The sequence below is a fragment of the Megachile rotundata genome, chromosome 2, assembly GCF_050947335.1.
Source record: "Megachile rotundata isolate GNS110a chromosome 2, iyMegRotu1, whole genome shotgun sequence".
NCBI classification, from domain to species: domain Eukaryota; kingdom Metazoa; phylum Arthropoda; class Insecta; order Hymenoptera; family Megachilidae; genus Megachile; species Megachile rotundata.
The window spans coordinates 21,362,610-21,379,452 of record NC_134984.1 but is presented as its reverse complement, the minus strand read 5'-3'; the positions used below and the strand labels follow the sequence as shown (position 1 = coordinate 21,379,452).

At 42.1% G+C, this 16,843-nt stretch overlaps 1 protein-coding gene across 3 annotated transcripts in view; it reads right to left on the bottom strand.

The window, feature by feature from the left end:
* Toll-6 (Toll-like receptor 6) overlaps positions 1–16,603 on the bottom strand; it is a 54,868-nt gene extending 38,265 nt beyond the window's left edge. Inside the window, exons 1-3 of one of the 3 annotated variants that reach the window (XR_013040310.1) lie at positions 12,107–16,603; positions 7,498–7,897; positions 6,248–6,398 (exon numbers count right to left, since the gene is read on the bottom strand). Coding sequence is in view for 1 of the 3 variants with exons in the window: in XM_076538949.1 (XP_076395064.1) it covers positions 12,123–15,779 (3,657 nt within the window). In the remaining 2 variants the exon portion in view is untranslated. Of the gene's footprint in view, positions 1–6,247; positions 6,399–7,497; positions 7,898–12,106 lie in introns of those variants that run through there. The other 2 variants (XM_076538949.1, XR_001097038.2) reach the window with 2 other exon arrangements.
* Between the last annotated feature and the right edge of the window lie 240 nt (positions 16,604–16,843).

Genomic DNA, 16,843 nt, shown 5'->3' with positions numbered 1-16,843 from the left:
TGTTCGGCCACGTTCCGGGCTTTTCGAGCCCGTCACACCCTTCCACCTTTCGTTGCCGCTCGATGATTTCGCGATTTTCTCCCTCCCCACGGTGTTAATTACTTTCTAGGTCTTTTTTTCGCCGGGCTTCGTTCGCTGATTTTTCCTTTGTGCCTGATTAATGGACTGGCCGGACGGTCGCGTGCAACGGGCATCCGCGAAAATCACGGGGATGAAACGCGCTCGAGGGGTGAATTTTCCGCGACGTTCGGAACACGTGGACGATCCGTCGCTGCGTAATTCCGTTAATAGAAACGAGTAATTTCGTTTCGTTTTTATAATTATCGCCCGACGATTTTCCACGCGATCGAGAGCCGACCCTTGTCAAAGTCCGCGATATTTTATTCGCGTTGCGCTCGAATTACCGGCGTAATACTGTTATTGCAGCATTTACTTTTTATACGGGTAAAAGTTACTCTTCAAAAATGATTATCACGTCTCGATTAAAAGTGTAGACATTAATATAAATTTTCTGGGTCACTGAAGATCTAATCTAAGGGTCAAGTGTTAAATCATGCTAATATACATTAATTCAGACCGAAGAAATGAAAAAAGGGTTTACTGCCTTTGAAAGGGAACTAGAAACAGTTCGAGTCGGTGAAACAAACTTTATAGCTCGTTAGATAAGATACTCGGTGTTTTCGATGTTCCAGCATACAAAGACGTCGTTGTATTAAATAGACGGCACTCTAACTTACTAAGAAACTCGATGCTTCAATTGTTTTCGGATACGAGACTCGGAGCAACGACTTTTTGCCAAGAAGCAACAGCCACTCCGAGAGGAAGCTAACGACACGCTTTCAAGGTAAATACCTTTGAATTCCGACGGAGCAAAACGTTGCCGCGATAAAGTGGAAAAGAAAAAAGGAGGACGTAATCGAGGGTAATTTTTTAGAAGAGCACGCCGTTCGACCGCGTTAACCTCTTTTCGTTGGACGTTAAAAAACTCGAGTAGATCGGAAATGTATTGACATAATTTGTTCCTTGAACACCACTTTACTTCTATGTTCTATTCAATTTTGCCATTTACAAATCTCACAATTTATCTGAAAATTTAGGAGGCTCTTTACGAGAACTTCTTTAGAGGAATTTTAAACGTTCGACGATTTAACAATTTTGGTTTATAGATTTTAGCATGTGAACATTTGAGTGCTGGACTCTTTAAGAAGATTTAATGTAAAGAAGACTCTTAAAGATTTAATAATTTAACAATTTGACGATTCGAACATTTAATGATGCGACAATTTCACAATTTATGTATTTGAAGATTTCAATGCTATACTCTTTAAGAATTTGATTTGACTACTTGAAAATTTGAGCACTTAAAGATTTGACAATTTGACCATTTGACAATTTGTATATTTAATAATGTGACAATTTCACAATTTATGTATTTAAAGATTTCAATGCTATACTCTTTAAGAATTTGATTTGACTATTTCAAAATCTGAGTACTTAAAGATTTAATAATTTAACAATTTGACAATTTGAACATTTAATAATGTAACAATTTCACAATTTATATATTTGAAGATTTCAATGCTATACTCTTTAAGAATATGATTTGACTATTTGAAAATTTGAGCACTTAAAGATTTGACAATTTGACCATTTGACAATTTGTATATTTAATAATGTGACAATTTCACAATTTATGTATTTAAAGATTTCAATGCTATACTCTTTAAGAATTTGATTTGACTACTTCAAAATTTGAGCACTTAAAGATTTGACAATTTGACCATTTGACAATTTGAACATTTAATGATGTGACAATTTCACAATTTATGTATTTGAAGATTTCAATGCTATACTCTTTAAGAATTTGATTTGACTACTTCAAAATTTGAGCACTTAAAGATTTGACAATTTGACCATTTGACAATTTGTATATTTAATAATGTGACAATTTCACAATTTATGTATTTAAAGATTTCAATGCTATACTCTTTAAGAATTTGATTTGACTACTTCAAAATTTGAGCACTTAAAGATTTGACAATTTGACCATTTGACAATTTGAACATTTAATGATGTGACAATTTCACAATTTATGTATTTGAAGATTTCAATGCTATACTCTTTAAGAATTTGATTTGACTACTTCAAAATTTGAGCACTTAAAGATTTGACAATTTGACCATTTGACAATTTGTATATTTAATAATGTGACAATTTCACAATTTATGTATTTAAAGATTTCAATGCTATACTCTTTAAGAATTTGATTTGACTACTTCAAAATTTGAGCACTTAAAGATTTGACAATTTGACCATTTGACAATTTGAACATTTAATGATGTGACAATTTCACAATTTATGTATTTGAAGATTTCAATGCTATACTCTTTAAGAATTTGATTTGATTATTTGAAAATTTGAGCACTTAAAGATTTGACAATTTGACCATTTGACAATTTGAACATTTAATGATGTGACAATTTCATAATTTATGTATTTAAAGATTTCAGTGTTTGAATTCTTATGTACTTGAAGATTTGACAATTAGAAAATACAAGCACATGAAGATTTAACAATTTGACAATTTAACAATCGATATATTTGAAGATTTAAATGCTTGAAACCTCAGGTACTTAAAGATTTCACAATTAAAAAATGACACTTGAAAATTTAACAATTTGACAATTTGTATACTAGAAAACCTCTAAATAATTGTGGACAGAAGATTGAATTAAAAAATTGAGTACTAAGATTGAAAAATGTAAGAGTTGTAAACTTCCCCCGTTAAATTGTAAAGTAAAGTATCAAAGGGACCTTAAATAAAGTTATTAGAATGCTCTTCTGATCCCGCGTATCTACGAAATGGAAGTTGGCCGTAATAAAAAAGCGACAAGAAGGAAAGAAGTTCGATAAGATAAAAAGCACGTATTAAAAGTGGAAGCTGTGCTCTTAAGTGAGACGCAAGAAGCCCCTCTGTGACGCCGATGAAGTTAGTCTAGCGATGGCGGCACGAAATCGTGGAGCGTTAAAGCGAAAGAGACGCTTTTTCAAATTGACCAAACACGCCGCGAGATAAGTCTGTTAACGACTACGTTAAGAGAAGGCCGGCTGTTCCTGTATGGAACTCGAAGAAAAAAGAGGATCCACCGCAGAAGCGCAGCGACCGTCTGAAAGCGCCATAAAAATTCTTGCTTCTCAAATATTGCGGATGCAGGTGCTATCCTGGGCTCTGGCAATGTGCTCGATAAGACTAGTAGAATTTCTAAGAACGCTACTGTCGTAAAACGGAGTGCTCTACAGAGAGACATCCGTTGTTATCCCGCTAGAGAAATTGTTTCACCGACCACTTTTGCCGCGCACGTTCGCCAAAATGGATAACGAGGAAAGATTAGCCCTTCGAGATACGCGCTTTTTCTTCCGTTAAATTTTCATGGAAAATCGTAACCTTATCATAACATTTACTAATTCGGCAGAATAAAAATGCAGGAGGGTGGATTTAAAAATAGCGATTAGAAGAGTTAAGAAAATCGAGCTCTCGTTAAGATAATTTCAGCTCGCAGCCATTTATTTCGCAATTTCGGCCCAGACTCCAGTTTCCTCCGCGACGCAGATATCCGTCAAGAGGCCATCATCCGCGTCCCAGCAGTCGGAAACGCGGATCGTCTCTCGTTATTCGTCCATTCAATCGAGCAACGCGATTCATTTCCCAGAATTACGAAGCAAAAGGTGGTGCTGATGCTGGAGGGTGCCGCAAGATGTCGGAAAGCCAGCCAGCGGATATCTGTGCACCTTTTACTTTTGCAATCTGCCGCTCGGTTGAAACGTCAAGAGCGACTCGGAGAGGTTCACGCCCGAGCGAAGAGATCCCGGAGCGAAGGAGAGGGAAAACGGAGCGGAAACAGAGACAGACGGGAAAAACCGGGAAACGTGAAAGCCGTAGAACGAAGCGGGGACAGAGACAGAGACACGTCTAAAAGGTTTTAAAGAGTCGAGGAACAGCGACGGCTTATTCGAGCCGTTTCGTTCGCGGTATACTGGGTGTCTGTCTAAACTGATCCCTTACCTGACATTTTCTACAAATATGCAATTAGATGCAGGAGAGATGCGTTAGGTTAGGTTAGATTCTTTAAATGGTTAAGGCAGAATTTTCTAAATATATTTATTCTAAATCAAAGTCAACTTCTATTCTGATCAACCTCTAAGGCTTTACTGGATATTTTATCATCTTCACTTACTATTTTATTAATGTTTTATTCATCGTTTCACGAATTACTAGGAGATTGTTTTGTAGCTCCATATGTACTATATAATTTTAGTTTACTTATTGAATGAGATTGAATGACTGACTGTAATGAGATAATATGATTGGACTGATAGTATAATAGAACTGATAATATAATTAAACAGACAATATGAATGAACTGATAATATAATTGAACTGATAATATAATTGAACAGACAATATGATTGAACTGATAGTATAATTGAACTGATAATATAATTAAACAGACAATATGATTGAACTGATAGTATAATTGAACTGATAATATAATTAAACAGAAAATATGATTGAACTGATAGTATAATTGAACTGATAATATAATTAAACAGATAATATGATTGAACTGATAGTATAATTGAACTGATAATATAATTAAACAGACAATATGGTTGAACTGATAGTATAATTGAATTGATAGTATAATTGAACAGACAATATGATTGAACTGATAGTATAATTGAACTGATAATATAATTAAACAGACAATATGATTGAACTGATAGTATAATTGAACCGATAATATAATTAAACAGACAATATGATTGAACTGATAGTATAATGGAACTGATAATATAATTAAACAGATAATATGATTGAACTGATAGTATAATTGAACTGATAATATAATTAAACAGACAATATGATTGAACTGATAGTATAATTGAATTGATAGTATAATTGAACAGACAATATGATTGAACTGATAGTATAATTGAACTGATAATATAATTAAACAGACAATATGATTGAACTGATAATATAATTAAACAGATAATATGATTGAACTGATAGTATAATTGAACCGATAATATAATTAAACAGACAATATGATTGAACTGATAGTATAATTGAACTGATAATATAATTAAACATACAATATGATTGAACTGATAGTATAATTGAACTGATAATATAATTAGACAGACAATATGATTGAACTGATACTATGATTAAACATTGAACCACAAAATCTTTACTAAAAAGTTTCCTAAAGACAGTACAAATTGAGACACCCAGTATAGTTCGGGTTACATTTATGTCCATGGAAAGAAGGCCTTTGAAGGGAGTGAATCCAAAGGAGCGGACAATGGCGGAGAGAGGATAGAAGCTTTGAAACGCGCGCGCGGAAGCAACGTGGGACCAACGGGGTAACCTGGTGGCCTCGTAAAACACCGGCTGACAATGAGTACACAGGAATGACCGATTCGGAAACGCGTCTCGGTGGCTACGTTCGGCAATGCAATCTCAGGATATGTAATAGTACGGCTGTCGATACACGGACACGTCGGATCAACCGTGTTTCCTGTTTTCTGATCAACTTCGCGGATACAGGAAACCATGACGAAATGTCCTCTAACAATGTGTACAGATACGTCACGTATTTTTTACTAGTCTGTCACTGGCTGTAGTAGGAAACAATTGACCGTTCTTTTTGTCTAATTTATTACTTTTAATGGAATTCGTGATGAGGGGAAGTTTCAAGGTCTAAACTTTAAAGTGATTGTAACCTTAAATGTAACTCTGCAGTAAGTGCTTTAAATGCCTTAAAATTGAGTGCCTACATTCTAACTTTTTATGGGTTGTAGGTTATTTTTATAGGTTAAAATTGGTCACCTTGCTTTTGGATAAAGATACAAATTATTTTGAATTAATATAAAAAAGATGGTAATATATTACGAATGTAAATTATAATATATTTTTAACTATTAAACAAGATGGTGAACTTCGAACTGAGCTGATATATTTTTATGATTGAATGTGTATGCTTGCGATCAGCTTCAGTTAATATCGACGGATATTCGATGGAAATCCCCTTTTTACTATGCAAAAGCGCGTCACGACTTAATAGATTTATTGAAATTTATGTGAGGATTAGGGGAGCGTATATATATATCCAGAAAGGTTAAAAAGAGGTCAAATTTCATGAATCTTTTAAGAGAAAGGTAAAACAATTTTTTACTACTATTTTGATCTATTAAAAAGTAAATATATTATACAATTTTTACAAAAATTTACATTTAAAAGTAACAAGAAGTATTTACATTGCGAATAGTTTTACGAGACACCTGTTTCTGACATGTTCCATGGTACCAATTGACATTTTTACAGGTTTCATCTAAAACAAACAAAAAACGACGATTTTCTTGAATTATGCAAAATAAAGATTTTCGTTTTGAAATATATTTTGGCTTTGAAAGAAAAGCGTTGTTTAGAGCTGATTGAACACTTTGAGAATTTATGGGGATAAGTAGCATGGTAGGCTTTCTTAGAGAAAATGGCGATGTGGGAAGGGCTCTAGCTTTCGCTGTAACACTCAAGTTTGGAAATTTGGCTAGTTGGAAATTTGGGGGGTTAGAAATTTGAGGGGTTGGAAATTGCGGAGTTGGTAATTTGGGGGGTTAGAAATTTGGGGCGTTGGAAATTTGGGGGGTTAGAAATTTGAGTGGTTGGAAATTTGGTGGGTTAGAAATTTGAGGGGTTGGAAATTCAGGAATTTGGAAATTTGGGGGGTTGGAAATTCGATGGGTTAGAAATTTGGGGGGTTGGAAATTTTGGGGGTTAGAAATTGGGAGATTTGGAAATTTGGGGGGTTAGAAATTTGGGGCGTTGGAAATTTGGGGGGTTAGAAATTTGGTGGGTTAGAAATTTGAGTGGTTGGAAATTTGGTGGGTTAGAAATTGGGAGATTTGGAAATTTGGGGGGTTAGAAATTTGGGGCGTTGGAAATTTGGGGGGTTAGAAATTTGGTGGGTTAGAAATTTGAGTGGTTGGAAATTTGGTGGGTTAGAAATTTGAGAGGTTGGAAATTCAGGAATTTGGAAATTCGGGGGGTTGGAAATTCGATGGGTTAGAAATTTGAGGGGTTGGAAATTTGGGGGGTTACAAATTGGGAGATTTGGAAATTCGGAGATTTGGAAATTTGGAAATTGGGAGAATTGGAAATTTGGAAATTCGGAAATCCGAAATTTAAAAACTAAAAAATTTGAATATTCAAAAACTGAGAAATCGAGAACCGTGAAAGCCCAAAAATTCTAAACTAAAATCCACCGAGTTCCCAAGGCAATTTCCCGAATCCCAACATCATTTTCCCTAGGGAAGCCTAGAACGCCTGCAAGTTATTCCAGCGTTCCCGTTCTCACGATGTGACAGCAACGAAAAAGGATTACGCTTTCTCATTTCGAAAAATCTGAAAGTTACAGCGGAACGACCACCCACCAACGAGGAAAGAAGCCCGAAGGAATCAGTCAGGTGGCACAACAAATCCTCTTTTAATCTGTAACGTGCCTTCGGGCCAGGAAAACGCAAGGTCGTTGGTAATCCCATTTGTCTTCCAGATTCAGTCCAGCCGTTGTCAGGTACAAACGTAAAAGGGGCACGAACAGGTACACGCGATCATGGATTCAACCTGTTCCAATGGGCACGGACCCCCATTTTCTTTTCCTTTTTTCCCGCGATTCGATTCGCTCTCTCTCTTTCGGTCAGGCGGTTCCTTTTTCCGGGACGAAAGTTTCGCAATTAACAGTCGGGGCACGTATTCGAGAAAAGCATTTTTCACAGGTAATTTTTGTCCACGAGCACACTTTACGCCTGTTCGTTTTCCCCTTGCAGGTCTTCGCTGGAAAATACATAAATGGTAAGGTATATGCTTAACTTTCAGACTTTAATACTCCAATTATTTTTAATTCTTTTGAAAAATTCGATAACTTCTGCGACTCTTAATTGCTGTTATCTGAACATGCTGCATGTACCAAACCATCGACCTTAAAACTACCAAACTTAAATGATTGCACAAGTTTCTTATTTTAAGGGACACACTTTGTTAACATTCTTTGAAATCAGACTTTCAGTGAGATAAAAAATAATGTACTAATTTATGTTTCGTTTGTTTATTTATCTTTTAACTTCATTTTTATACCAAACTACCAAACTGGTCAAATGACAAACTTCTTATTATATGAGACACATTTTGTTAATCTTAAAATCAGAATTGATTTTCAGTAATATAAAAAATAATATACTAATTTATATTCCGTCGTTTATTTATTTTTAACTTCATTTTTATACTAAACTACCAAACTGGTCAAATGACTGCACAAACTTATTATATGAGACACATTTTGTTAATCTTAAAATCAGAATTGATTTCCAGTAATATAAAAAATAATGTACTAATTTATATTCCGTCGTTTATTTATTTATTTTTTAACTTTATTTTTATACCAAACTACCAAACTGGTCAAATGACAAACTTCTTATTATATGAGACACATTTTGTTAATCTTAAAATCAGAATTGATTTCCAGTAATATAAAAAATAATGTACTAATTTATATTCCGTCGTTTATTTATTTTTAACTTCAAATTGAGTGCACATTCTTTGTACGTTTTAATGTCATAGCCCTGAATAATTAGTCTTAACTGAATAAACGACACGGGAAGTTAAAATTAAAACTGCAACAAAAGAACATTGCGGACATTGAAGTTAAACACCTATTAACCTAGGTACTTAAAAGATCTCACATGTAACACTAAAACTTGCCAAGACTATTTTGCATATGGAGTAAATTATGAACACAAACTTCATGAAGTGGCTCACCGAGCGAATCGATGGAAACTCATTTTATTCCAGCAACTCGTACATCATAGCCGAAATCGAAGCTTGACAACAAAACCCCCATACGCTGCGCGTATGCCGCGTAATAAATCACGATAAAAAGACCACGATCCTTTTTTCCCCGTGCAAGCCTGACGAAACCCTAGCTTCTTCTTTACCGTCTGCCTTTCGGCTTGATCTTACAAAGATCCTCTCTATACCGGGCTGAAGGAAACACGCGGGGCTCAAGAATCCTCCCGACCTCATTTTTCTTTTTTCTCTTTCTTTCTTTCGCTCTGTTTACACTTAGATCGTCCGCCAAATATTTGAGACACGAAAATACGGATCGTTACGGGAACAGTTTTTTACTACGATTATTAAATTTATTTAAGGGATTTTATCTTTCGGATAATCGACTGGGGTTGTAATCGGGACATTAGAAATTTGGAAGTTTGAGATATCTGGACGATAGAAATATTGGTACTTTGGTACATTAGCAGTTTGAGACTTTGAAACTTCAGAAGGGAACTTTGAATCTTGAGGACATTAGATATGTAGAATATTGAACACACATTACTCATGAAAAATTTGTTCATTTCGAAACATAATAAATCTAAAATGTCTCAACTTCGGTTGCTCAATCATTAACCTTCAGACCGTACAAATTTTATTGATCCCAATTTTGTAGTTCCATAAAATGTTACAATGTTCCTCCCACAAATAGAGCTACGTTTGTTCTAAAACGGGAATGGCAATGGCGGTGTGTGATAAGGGAGAATTAGGGAGCAGCGATTGTATATTTTTCGACGTAATCCCGTAAGAAGCGAATCGAGAGTAATTTCAGGGTGAAAAGCTGGTGCGGTATCGCAGCGACTTGTCGACGGATCAGCTGTTAATGGAAACTAGGCGTGAATTCGCTGGCTCGTCAGATAAAAAGGGTCCATTTGGTCCCTTCGATCCGGCAAATCTCTCTCCCCCCATTGTGACAAGCTGACCAGGAGGAGAACAGCTGAAACTGAAGCGTGTCACGAAAAGTTAACGCGACCAGTCGAGTTCTCGTGAACGCGAACGACCACCTGACACGAATAAAAGGGACACAGTTCGTAGCAGGGGGTGCGAAAGCATTGTGTTCCCGTAGTATTCTGAGCACGGGATCGATCGAACACAATTGACTTTCCTAATTTCCTCGTACCGGTCGCGACAAAGTGCGGCTTGTTGCAATTTCGTATTTCGTACGAGGGGGCGGTTCTCGCTTTATATCGCTGCACCCTCTTCCGTGAATCGTTATAAACTCGATCGGTCACACTTTTCACGAGGGAGCCTGATAACCGGTTGGGTATTTGTCCCGTCAACACCGGGGAAAATAATTGTGTCGCCATGACAGACTGACGACATCAACGAGTACTTACATGTAAAGTCTAAAGCAACGGTACTCAAAATAATCAGAACCACAATTGTATAAAGTACGAGATCTAAGGTGCTAAACTAAAGGTTCGGACACAACTGGTCCCAGTAGATTTCACGGTTATTAAGTTTCAAAAAATGATAAGTAAATGGTGAATGTATCGGTGTACTTTTCGAGTGGAGTATGAACCTGTTTGTCAGGTCGAGTCCATCGCTAGCGGTCAGCGGTGAACAGGTTGCTCGAGTTTCAATTTTCAGTGGAGCCGTTAATCGCGCGGAGGCTGTTGTATGATAAAGCATTCGATGAACGGAGAAAAGGAGGCGTGATCGCGCGGTACCGTGGAACGTATCGGTTTAATACGCGCAAAGGAGATTGCCCGTATGTCACGGAATAGATTGCCGTGTCTCGGATGGCGTTGAAAGGTGTTAGGTGCAGGGAGGGCGGATGGAGCGATATCGGGGACACGTTAACATTAGACAGCGAGTGAATAGGTTGTATCGAGAGGGCTGCATTGAATTAAGAACGACAACGATGATCGATAAAAGGTAACGGGGCCGGTCCTAAAGGACTTAATTTGGTGAGTGGGTGCGAAGGGTGGGCCCCGATCAATAGTTTTCTGTAATAGCCGACGAATTTCACGCGTGTTCGTGCACTTTTGATCGGTCCATATGTCCCGGCGTGGCCCGAAGATGACCCCATTCACGGTCCAATCACAATGAGGCGAAATGTGCTGCCGTTAAATCGGGCTGTGGGTCAGGACCCGTGTTCAATGGTATGGCTATAGTCTCGTTAGTTTGTCATTCGGGAATGATATATAATTTTACAGCGTTGCCGCTAGAAGAGGAAGCTGCACTAACTTTACGGACAGATTCGATCGTTTAATCGCGGCTGTAAATCTCGTCGGGAGATCAATGATTTTCTTACGGTTTAACGGAGCGGACCAAGCAAATGGATGGGTATTTCGGTATAATAAAAGTCCGCCGTACCGTCGAAGTCGTGGGCACCGATTGTTATTGCGTTTCGACGGAGGAACGACAAACGAAGTGGCTTTTAAGCAATCGAAACGAATTGTTCTCTTTAAGAGGAAATGCGAGTCGTAAAGTCAAACATTCGCTTCGTGTTTTTCGCGTTGGTTGATAGTCTTATTTTTCCGGGATGGCGGAAATGTCTGACGGTAAAATTAATTCTGGTTAGAAATCAACGTGATATCGTTTTAACACTTCGGATTATGAAACTTTGCCCCGAAGAGGCTATTACAATAAGTAGTCTTAAATTGAGACGATAATCGCAGACGCGAGAATACCACTTTAGCATATAAATGTGCATTCAGTGAAAGTCCGGATGGTTCCAATATAATCGCATATCACTATTTTACTGTCTAATCCTTTTACTATCCAGCGTTAAATGATTAACGTGTGATTTTTCGTCTCTTAAAAGTCTAACAGATTACGTATCTATGTAGGAGAAGGAAATGTACTCTCACCACAAGATAAGCTCCAGGAATTCAGAGAGACGAGTCTGTTTTCCTAAGTTTTTCAATCTGACTCATACGCGTGACCGCAGTAAAGAATCGTTTGTTCGTGCTGAAAATATGTATGAAGCAAAGAATACGCTTTCCGCATTAACCGAGCGCAGTCGTATTTGTTCGGTACACTACCAGGGTTTATCTTGTGGCAAACCGTACAATTATAATACTGAGCCGGACAGAGTCGAATTAAGACTCGCTTCGAGGTGATCGGTGATCGTTTCGAAGGAAGAAGGAAAGAAAGCCGAAAGGAGCATCGGAAATAGGGTGAAGCGTAACGAGACGAAATAATGGTTCTTACCTAAATAATGGTAGTTCTACGTCCATTGATGCTGCGCCGGGGGCGGGGGCGGCGGCGGCAATGGCAAGGGTCTCTCCAAAACAGGAACAGGGGACACGTCTGGCATGGCGAACCTTAGCTTCTGCCAAAACAACTTGTCCCCCCACACCAGGACGGTGTGCGAGGAGATTCTCTTTTTGAGATCGGCGTCGAGATCCCGTGGACACACACCGCCTACCAGCAGCAGGATCACCGAGCGGCCCTTGCCTTTCAGAGCGTCCCTAAGCGCCGCTTTAAACTCGAACCTGGCCCACTCGCCGTGCAGAAAGTTCTTGGAGAGCACCAGGATGGTGCGCCTCGAGGAATCGGCAGCTTCGGCCACTGCGTCGGCGACGTTGCTGCCAGCGCCCAAGTCCCGATAGTGCAAACACAAACGGTACGAGGTCTCCAGACCCGGTACCAGGATAGTGGATACGAACGCCTCGTCCACGGCCGAATAGGAGATGTAGGCGTCGAAGGGTTTCTCCTGGTCCTCGAACGCGGCCGTCTTGTAGCATGCTCTCAGTCCGCATCTGCTGGCTGCCCATGCCCTGAGCGTACGGCGATGCCTGAAGGCGCCGCACACCAACGCCACCATGGAAAAAATGAGCACGGCGGTGGCCAGCAGTAGCGGCAGATAAGCCTCGAGCGGTCGGGTCTCGATGACCGAGGTCGTGCCCGTTAATGCCGCGCAATTTATGACCGATCCGTTGGCCGGAAGAGTTATGGGCACGCCGAGGGAACAGGTGACGCTACGCCAGTCGCTGATCTTTGCTCGATTACGGGACATCCACTCGCGCACACGATCCAAGTAAGAGCACTCGCAGCTCCACGGGTTGCTCGACAGCCCGATGTCCACCAGATACGGATTCTGGCCGAGTTGCCAAACGGCGAAAGTGCCCAGCCGATTGTTCTCCAGGCGCAGCACTTCCAGCTGACGTAGCGGAAGAAACGTTTGGTTATCTATATAAGTCAGTAGATTGTTTTGCAGGTAGAGCTCCTTCAGGTTTTCGAGCGGCATCAGTTCCACGCCGTTGAGCACGCTTATCTTGTTGTTCTCCAGATGAAGGACCAACAGCCGCTTCAGACCGCTGAAGGTGTGATTCCGTATAGCGATGATGTTGCTATCGTTCGCGTACAGGATCTGCAGGTTCTTCCGGCCGATGAACGAATGGGAATTCAATTCCCCGAAATTGTTTCCATCGAGGTAAACCTCGGTGGCGTCCATCGGTAATCGACCGGGCAGCGTTTTGTAGCCGGAGTTGGAGCAATCCACCACGTTCGCCGACCAGGATTGATCGTGATAGCAAGTGCAGTTGGTCGGGCAGGTCATCTCGCAGTCGCAGGCGTCGAAGTCGCAACAATGACAGAGCGCGAAACAGTGAGCCTTGTACGTGCAGAGAAATTGAGAGGGTTTAGCCTCGAGCAACGGTATGTAAGATTTGTGTCGATCGTAGGGAAGCCGACAATAAACCGACTCCAGATCCATTACCCGAGGGTGTTGCCTCAGCGTCAGAGAATTGATTCGCTGCAACCACTCGGTGGTGCAGTCGCATATGAACGGATTGCCCCCTATATAAAACTCGGGCAGTCGCCGGTAAGTGGGCACCTGTGTCAACTGAAGCGCGGACAGGTTCATCTTGACGATCTGATTCGCGTAAAGATCCACTCTGGTCAGATCTTTCTTGTTCAAAAACGTCTGAGGCTCGACGGTATGTATCAGATTATCGTTGACGAACAGAAGCTCGATGGAATCCGGTATCGATCTCGAGTGTATCCTCGTTAGCCGGTTGAACGACACGTCGAGCGTCCTTAATTTCATGCCCTGCGGCGCGATCCCGAGATCCATAATAAGATTTTTATGCAGATCCATCCACTGCAATTTCTCCGGCAAGTAACCGTAATCGAACTGTACGATCATGTTGTCGGACATGTTCAACCAGAGCAGACCAGGCGCGCTCGCGAACATGCCGGACATGTCCTGCAACAGATTCGAGTCGAAACGAATCGCCTGCAACGCCGGGTTCGCGGAAAACGCTCCGTCTTCCACCGTTTCGATCTTGTTCCTAGCCAGATTCAGGATCTGCAGAGCGGGCAACTCGGCGAAATCCTCGACGGTGACGTTCGTGATCTCGTTCTCGATCATCCGTAATCCGTACAGACTGGACATTCCACGAAATCCCGGCCTGTTCAGGCTTCTGATTTGATTCTCGCCCAGATCCAACGTACGAAGCATCCTCATGTCCTTCAGAGCGACCGGTATGCTGTCCAGACTGTTACCGGACAGATTCAACTCCTGCATACTGGAGCAATTCCGAAAGGCATCCGGGTGAATACCTTCGAGTTGATTAGAATCGAGCGATAGCAGGGAAAGTGCGAACAGCCCATTCAGGGAGTAAGCGTCCAGGTAGGTTAATCGATTATACGTTAGATCTAGCCTGTGCAGATTGCTCATCGGCGCGAACGTGTCCGCCGGTATCGTCTCGATCTCGTTGTATTGCAAATTCAATATCTGCAGGGTGTAAAGGTCTTTGAAGAGGGCCGGGTCCAACCGACTGATTCGATTATGGGACAGATTCAGCAGGACCAGACGAATCAGGCCAGAGAACGTGGCGGAGTTCAACCAAGAGCTGGTCAGCGCGTTTCTCGATAGGTCCAGTTCGACCAGCTGATTCATGTCGGCGATCAGACCGGGCGACAGCACGCTGATGGTGTTATTCTGCAGTCGTAACTCCTTCAAAGATTTCGCCGAGTCTTTGAACATTTCCGTCGGTAACGCGACGATCCTGTTTCCGGACAGATCGAACGTCTCCAGCGATCTCAGTCCGTGTAGCGCCTCGTCCGCTACCATGGAGATCGCGTTGCTGGACAAGTTCAACACCCGCAACCTCTTCAAGGAGGAAAACCCGTGGGCGGGCAGCACAAGAATTTGATTGTTCGACAAATCCAACGACTGTATGTCCAAGGAACAGGGATACGGTGACGGGGTCGATTCCGGCAGGCGTCTCGGATGCTTTTCCGGCTCCGTGTCCCTGAAGCTGAGCTCGGTGATGTCCTTCAGCATGTTCCAGGAGATGTTCAACGTGAGCAGGTTCGACAGAGGGCAAAACAAGTGTTCCGGTAACTGCCAGATGTTGTTCCACGATAAATCGATCTTCTCGATCTGCGGGACCGAGTCGAACGCTCCGCTCTCCACCTCCAAACTGTAATTGCTCTTTCGCCCGTTCAAGCTTCTGATCGTCAGATTACGGAGATCTCGCAGGCCGCCGAGAACTTTCGCCGGCCAATGTACCAGCTTGCATCCGATCAGTTTCAGCGATCGCAATCTCCATAACTGGACGAACCCGTCCACGTTCAGGACACCGTTTCCGAGCGACTCGGGGTCCTCGCAGACCACGTTCACGGTAGTCACGTATTCGCTGGTCGCCTGCGAGAAGTTCGTCCGCAGCGAGTCGTTGCCGGCGTAACGGTGAACGCAGGTGACCACGCCATCCTGCCAGGGAGTCCACAAACAATGCTCGGGCAGATCGGGCCCGGGCGGTAGCTCGCTGGTCACGGCGAGCACGTGGTACACCGGGACCAGAAGACAGTAGTAGTAAAGCAACGACGGCGACACCGATCTCCTCAGCCCTTCCGGACCGGTGAACCCACGCATCTTTAGCGAACCCGTTGCCTTCCCTTGTTTCCGCTCCTCCCGGTCATCACACGCCTCCAAGCGGCTCTTTTTACGCGCGCTGTCGTCGCTCCCGTACGCCCTGTCTGGGACCAGTGGCGCTGCCGATCGTTCGAGATCGTCGATCCTCGATCGCGGGCTATCTCGTCGATTCGAATCGTCGTTAACGATTCCGGGACACGGTACTCGTTGATATCAAGCTGTCTTTGAAACGAGCACGAGAGGCACAATATTATCGCGTTTCACCGGAGTACTTTTCAAGTAGTCCACACTTAAAGAATCACACTTCACCCGACCGGCAAATCGTCCGCGCTTCAAACATTTCGAGCCCCGGACCACTCGACTCGTTTGACTGAGAGTATCCTCGTAACAGAACGGATCTCTCGAAATAATTACGCGCAAACGTCGAGACGCTTTATGAATTCGGTTCGCGCGTTTCGCTTTCTCCCCTCTTGTCAAAAGGACGCCTGTTTACGTAGCTGACTCAGCGGCGCATCCACGACGTTTGCCGCCTCGCTGTTCATGCTTTTGCACCGAGATACCGTCCTCGAAACCTTGTTTTTCAATTCGTACGCAAAATGTCCCATTGCTGAAGCGCGTGCATGAGCGACGCGAATAATCGCACCCTGTTCAGAAATTACGATCCGATTTCACCGAGTTTCCATAACCGTTCGAACCGCGACGAACTTGCACGAGTCTTCCGTACGCAAAGGGCCAGAGAGAATATCCGTCGGCCACGACACTCTCGAAACCATAACACTCGCTACGGCGACCACCGCGCAACTGACGGTTGAGATCTCCTCAGCATCTAACTCGACGCATAGCGTCCACGAATCGTTCGTTCCCCCTCCACTGGCGGCAGCACTAACACACCGAGGACCGGCATCCGACTCCGGCGAGCACGCGCCCCTCGTCCAACCGCCGGAGGTGGAACGAGGACGGCATACGTTCTCGTCTCTTCCTTCTCAGACTCCCGTTGAAATCGCGCGCGATTTTGTCCAACGAATGCTCCGTGTTCTGTTGCTCCACGACGGTGTAAGCGCGAA